Consider the following 11,165-nt stretch of genomic DNA (forward strand, 5'->3'; position numbering starts at 1 on the left):
TAACTTGGCCACACAGAAAGCCACAGTCTTTGTGTTTGTGTGCGTTAACCAGTTTTAGCGAATGTCAAGTACATAGGTTTCCAAGTACATAGTCACATAGGTGGCACAATGAAACATTCACTGTAGTCTGTCAAACAAAGTTACACATGTTAGCTAAGATTCAAAATGAAAATCATAATGAATAATGAATATTGCATGGTGTTTCATCTAAAGCCTTTTTTAAAAATGTGATTTTTTTTATTGTGTTACAACAATAAAACTGGGGTGCTTGCTTATGTCTGTGTTACTGTGCAACCTGAAAGAAAATATCCTTTTCCTACATTTGGTGAAATGTGACTGAAGCGCACTGATGTTCCTGGTAGAGATGGACCGATCCGATATTACGTATCGGTATCGGTCCGATACTGACCTAAATGACTGGATCGGAGAAAAATAAAAAATGTAATCCGATCCATTAAATATCACGAAAGCACCTCACAAAACTTGCAACAGGCCGTAACTCACCTCAGAACGTTAGCATGTCGGAGCAGTATGCATCACGTGATAGAGCGGCTGTGGCATGCGGGACCTGTGGTCTGGATAGCATTTGGAGCTTTGCTAGCAACCCGGCATTTCATCTCCGACAAAGTTATCCCCGAGAGAAGTAAAGCAAGTGTGTAAGTCCATCTCTGAATGTTTGTAAAGCATTCCTGCGTTAAGCTTAACGAGCGACTGCCTCTAGCTCTCCGGCTGCTTAAATGATCAGCTGATCGGCTTTTCTGTCGTGAGTCCATCTTTGTTTTTGGCCCACTTTGCACCAGAAAGAGGAAACCAGCGGCTGAACAACAGCAGCACGTTTAAGCTTGATCAGCTGTTGTTAGAATTTATTTAATATTACTTTCTACACCAGGATCTTTTTCTACAGCTGACGTAACTGTGCAGGGGCGGATCTAGCAAAGTTTAGCCAGGGGGGCTGATAGGGCATTAACAGGGAAAAGGGGGCACAAAGACATACTTTTCTTTCTTATTCTCATTTAAAATGTCTAGCTTTTAATAAATAATTATCTGACACACAAAGTTTTAATTTGATGTAAAATGAATAGAAGTCAATTACTGTATATAGTGACTATTAAGTCTAATACCCTAGTAAGCTATAGTGCTTTTTCCTTTGGGAAGGTACCATCTGTGCAGTCTGCAATTTTGTTGAAGAAAGATGTTGAATCTATTTAATATTTCTTGAAAAATAATTGATTTCTGTGCATTTTTTTTTCACACTGCATCAAATTAAGGTTGATTACGTCGATTAAGCATCATGAGGTGGCGCGTGAGGGGTGGTTCCCTATTTTTTATTTATTTATTTTTGTTGTTGCTGGGAGTTGGAACCCTATTAGTTAGGTTGCTTAATATTTACGCTAAGTACTCTTTAAAATACCAGAATAGGGAGGATGGTGTAGGTCTAAGTTTATTAGATTGATCAGTATTGCTGAACTATGAAATATTTTTTTTGTATGCAGGTATAACAAAATAGCTTTAGTGTAGTTGTTGTTTTAAACTTAAGTATGAACTTGCAGACTTGCAAAATGCAGCAAGATATTTTAAAAAACAGTTTTGTTGATTAAAAAACACTATATCGGATTCATATCGGTATCGGCAGATATCCAAATTTATGATATCGGTATCGGTATCGGACATAAAAAAGTGGTATCGTGCCATCTCTAGTTCCTGGCATGTAGTGGAGCAGATAAAGTCGATGCCAGAACAATACCTTAAAAGGGCTAATAAACTAAGGTTAACTTTGCTCTTTAGTTTCTTTATTTCTCATTTATACAGTCTGTTACCAGGAGAACTATTTGGGATTTCTTCAGAAGAATTTCTGTCACATGTTCAGATGAGCCAGAAATTGATGCATACGGAAGTGTTTTAGGCTGATTGTATTACCACATAAAAAAGCAGGCACGCACAGACACACACACACCCACACACACACAATCAAAATCTTCACAGCTGTGTAATTCTTTATAAGGCTTGTTGATTTTGCCAAGTGAAAGAGGCAACGATTTGATTTAGATTTTCTAGTTATCGTTAACTACATTTTCAAAACAGTCAGTGATCATGCCTTTAGCCTTTATGCTAGTAACAACTGCTATCAGTTGTTACTAGCATATGAAAAAGGAACTGAGATGTGGCTCCTCCTCCCCCCGCCCCCTCAGCATACCAGACTAGTTGAAGAATTTACATTGATTTAGCGATTCATTTTAACACAGAGAGCACGGCGGCATGATGGTGAGTGTTTGCGTCATTTGAAGTTTGATAATGTCACATACTTAAACAGTGTTTGAATTGATTCGGGCTACCATCATCGTTCATGCTTATGCTAGATGATAATAATAATGTGAGTCACTCAATAATGTAAGCTGCTGTGTAAACAATCGAGGCTATGTGAAAGTGACAGAGAAGCGGAGTGTGCAGGCATGTGTGTCAGGGTCTCGGTGTTTACATTGCTTTATTCTAGCTTGCCTCAGGAGCAGTGAACAAATTAACAGTTCGGTTGTAGCTTGAGCTGAATCCTTATACAAGTTAAAACTTTAAGTGTTCAACTGAAACTAATACTGAGATCACGGATACAATGGCAAAAATAGGCTTTCTTCGAAAGGAGGGTGGCTTCTCCCTTAGAGATACGGTGAGGAGTTCAGCCGTCCGAGAGGGGCTCAAGGGTAGACCCAGGACAGAAACTCTCGGCTGGCCTGGGAACGCCCCGGTCTTCCCCCGGATAAACTGGAGGAGGTGGCTGGGGAAAGAGGGAGGTCTCGGCGTCCTCTTAGGGCTGCTGCCCCCGCGACCTGTCCCCCGGAAAAGTGAAAGATAGGTGGATAGCTGGATGGATGGAAAAGAACAAAAATGGCATGGTAAAGTGGAAACTGCATCAAGGACAGAAAAAATATACTGCTAATACAACTCTTTGTAACCAGCTGATAACCGGAAGAAAATGGATGGCTGTATAGAGGGATGAATGCTTCTCAGGAAATGTGTTTAAGCTCTGGAGTATAAATTGTGACGGTAATGGTAACGACTAGTATAGATGTGCTCTCAAAGAGAAAGCAGAGAAAAAAATCCTGAGCGTTTAACACAGATAAACAGATAGACATTCATATACATATATCGAAATCCAATTCATTGTACTACTGTACTATGTATGACTGTGCAATGACAATAAAGAGTTATCTTATCTTATCTTAAATTGTTATATGTAGATATTTTTTCAGCACGACTGAATGTCTGTGTGACTGTACAGCCTTTCTAGGAAAACGACTTTAGTATGAAACAGTGTGTCCACCATGCATGAACCCAAATAATTAAGAGAATGAGAAAGGAAAGAGAAAGTAACTTTTGTGTTTTGGCTGTCTCTGGGAAAAACAAAGGTCAAATGCAGAAAGTGTCAGCATTAGAAGACAAACAGAGGCACTCCACAGAATCCTTTACAGTCTGGCTTGTTGTTTAGTATCATTTAGATTAAAAAATCTAAAAAGAAGATGAGTCGTGAAACTCCATTTGGATGAATTCAGCTGATTGTGTGAACCAGGTGTGAGGTTTTTAATTTGTAAGACAAAAGGGGTTTAGAGGAGAGTATGTGTGTATGAGAATAGCTCAGCAGAATGAGTGTTCTCTCCAATCATTACGTCAGGGGAATTCCCATGTACTGCAAAGCCTTGCTGATTAATGCTGTTCAGTTTGCACAGCAGTGTAGTGATAAAGCAGAAGTTGCAAATACAATAATGAAAAAAGGAAAACAAAATACATTCACAGATTGATTTGCAACACAGAATCAGAAATTCTATTTTTAAATATACTTGTAAGTACTGTAATTTGCATTAGAGTTTGGAGGTGTGCCCTGTTGTTTTAACATCAAAGATCTGTAAATTATTTTATGTAACATTATATCAAACAAAATGCTATTCACAGCTTACTCTCACATGTCTCATTAGGGAAATGTAACCACCCTCCCCCAATGGCCACATCAGAGTTGGATAAAATTGTCACTTAATTTGAGTCCTTGATTTAAAAAAAAGAAATCCATCTGCATTAGTATCACTTCCACAGTTCATTTTGTATCAGTATTCCTGAAACCAAATACACCATGCAGTTACTTGACCTTTGGGATTTCCCTCTGTTTTTGTTTCAACTTATGACAGTCACTGCTGCTAAATGGCCACTCGTGAAGGGTAGGGGTGTTTCCACTGGTCAGCCTCTTTAAAACACCTTCACTTTAGATATTTACTGACAATGTGGAGAGAAGCATATGTGATTTTTTTTTTTGTGCTTTATCCTACTACACCATATCCTACAACTGAAACAATCCCGATTTGATTTTCCAAGTGGGAATTTCCTGAGATTTCTGATCACTGCCAGCAAAGTCACATAAAAAAAAGATCACTTCCTCATGAATAGTTTTAGAAACAATTTCAAGTGAAACTAGTTCATCAAAAACAAATAAAGTCTGTGCTTCTTGTTGGACGAAACAAACTGATCTATTTGTTTATTATATTTCATTTTTTATTTTTCCAAATTTATATAAGACAGGGGAGGATATGTAATAAGCTATGTGCTTATGTGGTTAGCATTTGGTTCCTATGATACCAAATGCGTAGTAAAAGAAAACTAGAATGTTGTTTTCTCCTAGCAGGTACAGGAATACACCCTTTTAGAACAAGCCCTCTCTTATACTGACTGGGACTTTCCTTTTGCTTCTTGTATACTGAAAACCATTTGGGTGTGTTCTTTCAGGATGAGACAGCCTGTTTTCCCCCAAAACATGACTGTAAAGAGCCAGTCAAATGTTTCAAATAAGATTCTAGTTCACTGAAAGGGTAGGATTGGGTGGGTTTCGGGACTGGGTGTTTGATATCGCCCCTGTGTAGCATTAATGATATTTTAAGACAAAACTATCATTCTCCTGACAAATGTAAATGGTGAGAAATCACTGCATGCAAGTTATTTTTGAGTGTTCAGGTGTACATGTGCCACTTGATGGCATCTCACACTACATTTCATTTCAGTGATTAACCAGTTTGTCTTTCTAACAGGCGTCCACCTGGAGCCGGTATCGTTTCCTGTAAGTAATGCTTCGATTTTCTATTCATTCCTATCATGATTTCAGCACAAGGCAGCGTGTGGTTAGGGCACTTTTGATATTTTAACACCCAGTCACATGTTCCTGTTATTAACTGTTGCTCTGATACATATCCATGTGCCACTGTTGTGACTGGACTTGTAAGACTTACAGTAAGTAAGGCCCAAAAGGATTACTAGGAAGTAAATTTTGGAATGTAATTTTCTGGTGTTCTAATTTTAAAAGCAGTTTCCTCCTATATATCTCCTGTTACTTAAATATTATATTATTAATTATTTATATTAGCTAGTTATGGGCATCAGTGTAAGGTTAATGTGAAAGCTTATGGATCCAGACATGAGTTTGTAGCCTTCCCACTGATCTCATGTGTGCGCTTGTGTTGTTACTTGAACTGAAAAGAGAAGTGATCATTTTAGCTTCAAGAAGTTGGTGACAGAAGAGAGCAAATCTGGCCCAAGTTCATTATCTGTGTTTTACGATCATTGCTTGGCCACAGATGTTGTTTACTGAACTGTCTCACTTATTTCCTGGTTGTTGTTACTGTCAGCTATCTCAGCCATCTTTAGGCACTGATGCAAAAAAAAGTGTGTGTGATTCTTTATCTCCACGTGCCACTTTAATGATTCACCATTTTCTGTGTTCCTAGAACTCAAAGGTTTTCCCTTGATCTGCTGCTATCTCTTGTTCTGACACTGACTTGGCCCTTCACTGTCACAGGTGAGCAGTTCTGCCAGCAGCACTCGTTCATTGTGGTTAAACATAGAAACCAGTTGTTTATTACATGAATAAGAATGTGTGATATGACAGTATTATGCTTGGTTGCACATCACTAGCTAAGGAAAGAAAGCAAAACGTGTGCTCCCCCAACTCAGATTTACATAACTTTAATTTTTTCTTAGTTTGATGGAGTGGTCTTATGAAGAAGTTAAACTTTTTAGGAGATTTCCTTTCTTTGTAAAAGGTGAATATGTAGATCAATGCTATTCGCACATCTTTGTAATGAATAGGAAGCTGCCATCCACATGACTGGACCAGCCATTACAGCAGCACCCTATGCTAACACAAGCTAAGCTAATGGGTTTTTGGGTTTAGCTTCAAATTTAGTGTATAAACACGAGTGTTGACTATTTCTTCTCATCTGACTCTCACCAAGAAAGCAAGGAACCCCATTTTCCAAACTATTTTCTATGTCTTCCTTCAGAATATTATAGCTTTCCTGTCTTAGTCCCTTTAATGCCCCCTGTTCAGTTTCCAGCTACCAGTCCAGCCCAGAACTGCTGGAAAATGCAATTAGTAGAAAAATCTGAATATCTGGAAGCTAAAGCCAGAGATGTTTTCTTACGAGTTGGTAGATAATCAGTCAAAAACACTCACACTTCAAAACAGGAAAAACAAAAAAGTTCTCTCCGTGTATTCTGCACAAAAAGGAAAGACAAAGGGGCTTATGAAGAAGTGAAATTAGCCTACCGCGTCATGCAGCGGAACTCTGCAGGAGCTTAAACAAAACCGCATGGAAACACATGTCTGCCCTAAAATAGAAACTGTTTGCATTCATTTCTCCCTTTAGATATTTTCTTTAATAAAAGATATATGCCCTAAAACTTCATCCCTGTTCCTTTTTTGTTTTTGTGTTTTTTGTTTTTTTTTAACAGGAGGTGCTGCTATTCTCAAAGGGGAGGTCGGTGGAAATGTGACTTTTCACTGCTCTGGTAAATCAGTAAAGAACATTGACTTACTTTACCTCCAAAGAGACAACGTCTTTGTTAATGGTTATTATGAATCTAAAAAAGTACCAGCAACGTGGAACAACACAAAGTTTGATCGCAACACTTCATCTGTGTTCATGGATAACCTAAAGGTCTCACACAGTGGGGAATACAAATGTCACATTCGGTACAAAGACGAGCAGCATATTAATGAAGACTCAATAACCCTCAGTGTCACAGGTATTTATGTCTTCAATTCATCTCATGAAGTTCATTTTTATATGACTGTCAGTGTGAATAGACCTTTAAGATGAAGCGTTACAATAGTGTAAAGTATGTGCATGTAATATAAATATAAACAAAGAAAACAGCTGTTTTCTTTGTTTATATTCATATATACGCCAGTCCCTTTGTACATGTTGGAAACACCAGGCTGATATCACTTTCCTTGTGTCTTTCTTCTAGCAAAGTACAGCAGGCCTTTATTCAGTCCTCCAGTCTGCAGCGAGGAAACCCAGAATTGCCAGACAACGTGTACATCAAATAATGGATACCCAGAATCCAGCATGATAGTTCAGGCTATAGTTACCAGCACTAATGAGACCATCAGGCAGATATGGCAACATGTGAAGTCTGTCTCTTCCCCAAATCCAAGTACATTTCTGTATAACATTACCACCGCTGTGAGTTATAACTGCTCGAACGGGGAGATAAAGTTCAGCTGCTCCGTGGGTGACGTCACTTCGGATGAGTTCTCAGTCTGTGAGTAGCCTGTTCATCTTAGAAAAGACAATTATTTCTTTATCAAAGTAGTTCCCACAATTAGCTACTGGACAAGTTTTGGGAAGTTTGAAAGCCAGTGGAAATCTCTTGGCATATATCCCCTTTATTGTTTTATTTCATAGCAACATCCTCTTATTCTGTCAGCATTTGTGTGGCTGACACAGAACAGTTTAGGTTGAGTTTTTGTGATTTTTGAGATTTTTAAAACTTATGTGAGGCTACTAGATTACATTTTTCAGCAAGACGAATGAAAGTGACTGAATAGCAAAGCATTTCCTGCAGAATCAAACTCAAATTACTGCTGAGACTGACGTGATAAAAATTACGTGCTGTATTTATTCTTAAACTGAGGTATTATGGAAATGTAAAATTTGTTTGAGCCTACTATATGTTTATTAATACAACAACAGAGTGGGTGCGTGGGGGAAGTTCCAGGTTTTTTAGAGCTTTGCAGTTTTACTATATGTCATGTTTTGACATATTAAATTATAATGATTGTTCCCTTTTCTTTTCTGATCAGTTGCTTGGTGGTTTTTAATTTACCTTCATGTTAAAATAGTGAAGCTGTGACACTGTGAATACATTGTGGTTGCTGGGTTGATAACATCACAATATCAGCACTGACAGCAGTAGTAGTGTAGTATTACTGCTGTGCCCAATGTAAAAAGAAAGATTAACGAGTCTTTTCTGCATATGCTAAGAGTGTGCTATAAACGTTTTCCTGAATCAAGAATCATACAGTTTAATCATACAGTGGGGTTTGTACTTATGTTAGTTCTGTGAAATGAATTCAGTTTAATTCAGATTTAAGGAAAACGATTCAGTTAAAACATTCGGCAGTTCATTTTCATGAAATAGTTTAAGTTGACCTTTAAGTTCCCCAGCATGGAAAAGAAAAGGCAGACATGCCTTGTTTTTAGTTCAGTTCACTTTTTTGTTTTAGTTCTTCAGGGTAATTAAATATAATAACTCTTTTTTTCTGTATTTCATAATACTTGTCATGTGGGGTTCTTTGTAATAATCTTGATTCTGATACATTTGTTCTCATTGATAGGTGCTCATCAGGATCAACGCAGCACTGATATAGTAATTATGACAGCCATTTGTATACTGGTGGTGGTGGTCATGATTGCAGGTGTTTTGTGCTGGAGAAGACGGACAGGTGAGCACAGAAATTGCACACATGTGTAAAACTGCAGGGACATGAAAATAAGAGAATGAATAACTCAAAATGTGCAGAAACTCATGGCAGGCTCTGTGTTGTTTTTCAGGAGGCAGTATGAGGCTAGAGAGAGTAAATACAAATGAGGCGTAAGTAAGTGTTTAATTGTCTATAATAGTGTAGTCATAATACTTTGATTACACAGTAATCTGTGTAACTTTTCATAGAAATCAAAATTGTACTTTTGATTTCTGCTTGTAGATTAGAACAGATAGTGCTTTCGCTTTCCTTGTTTTTTCCTTCTGCCTAATTATTTCCTTCTGTGTTTTATTTAATCCAGGGTGGAAATATCACTTTGTGAAAAAAATGGAGAAAAAGAAGCTGCTTGAGGGGTGAACCAGTGAAGGACAACATTAAACCCACGTTCAAGGATCTAGAGGGACAGATATCGTCTCCTCTGTGTCAATTACACACTGTGATCAGCTGGTTCCACGCAAAATAGGAATAACCTCACCAGGCCTCGCCAAGAGTGAGTGACCCATCACCAGGAACTACATGCTATTAACATTTCACACTCAACACTTGTGACTTTTAGCGTTTGAGGAAGTATCATATCTTGTTCTTTTACTGGTGAAGCAAAGTGCGTCAGTAAAGTGAGAATGGCTGACTTCACTATGTAAAAGCAAAAAAACAGACTTTATCAGCGGTGTGCGGTTAGGTTGTTGTCGAATACTGGAAAACTGTGACAGAAATACCTCCTGACGCCGTGTGACGATAGACGAAAAACAAGAAGTTAGAAGAATTATACATATGTATGTTTGTATTTGTATACTATGTATATGTGTACTTTGTTGTTACACCAACCACTGCGGGAAGAACCTGGCACACTCGCTACAATGGTCACTTGTGGACTATGAGTCATTTAAAAAAAAGAAAATACTGTCATTGCTGCACTTTAAAATCCCCTCCTGTACATTTCTTCTGTAGCCAATTTTTAATGTTTTTTTCCCTAGATTTTTAAACAACAGTGTAAATACTATATATTTTTTTTATTTTAATAAACAAAAAAGAAAAGTTCAGTCATCTTAGTGTTGATTTTTTTTGTTTTTGTTTATTTTTTAATAGAATAGTACTACATTGGGGTCAGAAATAATAACTGACATGTACTGGAAAAAATGTGGATGAAGAAAAGCTGGAATTCAGAACATTTTGTGCAGATTAACTTGTAATTTTAAGCAAATTTTGTGTATTGTGCAGTAAGTTCCAGTATTTTCAGATTTCCTTGTAAGGTGCAATGTTCAATACAAGGGAAATGTGTTTTTTCTGTATTTTATTTAAATGGCCGTTAAACGTTCCCTAATGGGGGATATTGCGGTCTTCTCCACAATTCTGACGTTTTCTCAGGTGACTGTTCTCAGGTTATCACATGTAACCTTTTGTATGCTATTAAGCATAATATTTATTTCAGTCTAACTTTTACTTCCTTGAAGATATTTATCGGTAAAATGTTTGTGCTATTTACAGTTTTTGGTAAGAGGAGCCTGTCTGTTATTCCCCATTCCCTGGAATTACCAAAAATTCTCTAAAGGGTGTTTTCATTTCCTAAATTTGCTTGAAACACTCTTGTTCGGTGCCTAATTTATCTTTTCTTTTTGTTTTTAGAGTTTCAAATTCTGTCTGTGTCCCTTTTCAACCAATAAAAGTTATGTAATTTAACTGAAGTTGTGGGAAGAGTTACACTCGCACTTCACTACACCACACGCAGCTTTAAACCTCCAAGTTCACCTTCAGCTGCAATGTAGTCAAACTGCCACTAGATGTAGTACGAGCACCACAAAATTGAGCTGACTCTTGCTCACGTATATGATTGTTTTTTCAGGTTTATGTGTACAAGTGCATTTGGATGTTACTGAAATACCTCATGATCCCAAGCACACTTGTCTTAAGATAGCCTGTGAAACAAAGTTAACTTCCTTCTGCCTAAGAAGGAAACAGTGTTTAATGTGTAATTATATCAGTGTCTGCACTTTCCTTCCCAGTACAAGAAAGGTGTTGTAGAGTAGACTGGACATGCCATAAATAGGGTAATTCCCTCACTATTAAGTCTTTGAGAGAGGAGATGCAAGTGAATATGGTGTACACGTCACACTGAACTGTCTTTTTGTATATACACCAAGTTTGTACCTACAGCGCTGTGCAAAAGTTTTAGGCAGGTGCGGGAGGGAGAAAACGCTGCAAACAAAGAACACTTTCAGAAATATAAATGATTGTTTATTGGCCCCAAATTTATTCTGCAGCAGGATGACAACCCCAATCATACAGCCAAAGTCATTAAGAACTATCTTCAGCATGAAGAAGAACAGGAAGTAATGGAAGTGATCGTGTGCCCCCCACATCATCGAGTGTG

The 11,165-nt window shown here is 37.7% G+C and overlaps 1 protein-coding gene across 2 annotated transcripts; it reads left to right on the forward strand.

The window, feature by feature from the left end:
- The first annotated feature begins 658 nt into the window (after positions 1–658).
- On the forward strand, positions 659–10,474 carry LOC113037023 (uncharacterized). Of its 2 annotated transcripts, none has more exons than XM_026193725.2 (8): positions 659–2,262; positions 5,061–5,089; positions 5,754–5,824; positions 6,760–7,053; positions 7,279–7,575; positions 8,651–8,758; positions 8,868–8,911; positions 9,099–10,474. In XM_026193725.2, exons 1-7 carry the CDS (start codon positions 2,257–2,259, stop codon positions 8,909–8,911), a joined length of 849 nt encoding a protein of 282 aa, XP_026049510.1. In that variant the 5' UTR covers positions 659–2,256; the 3' UTR covers positions 9,099–10,474. The 2 variants fall into 2 exon arrangements, with proteins under 2 accessions (XP_026049510.1, XP_026049509.1); XM_026193724.2 differs by having other exon boundaries at positions 1,789–2,262; positions 8,868–8,907.
- The last annotated feature ends 691 nt before the right edge of the window (positions 10,475–11,165 follow it).

The sequence above is a fragment of the Astatotilapia calliptera genome, chromosome 14 (assembly GCF_964374335.1).
Source record: "Astatotilapia calliptera chromosome 14, fAstCal68.1, whole genome shotgun sequence".
Classification (NCBI taxonomy): domain Eukaryota; kingdom Metazoa; phylum Chordata; class Actinopteri; order Cichliformes; family Cichlidae; genus Astatotilapia; species Astatotilapia calliptera.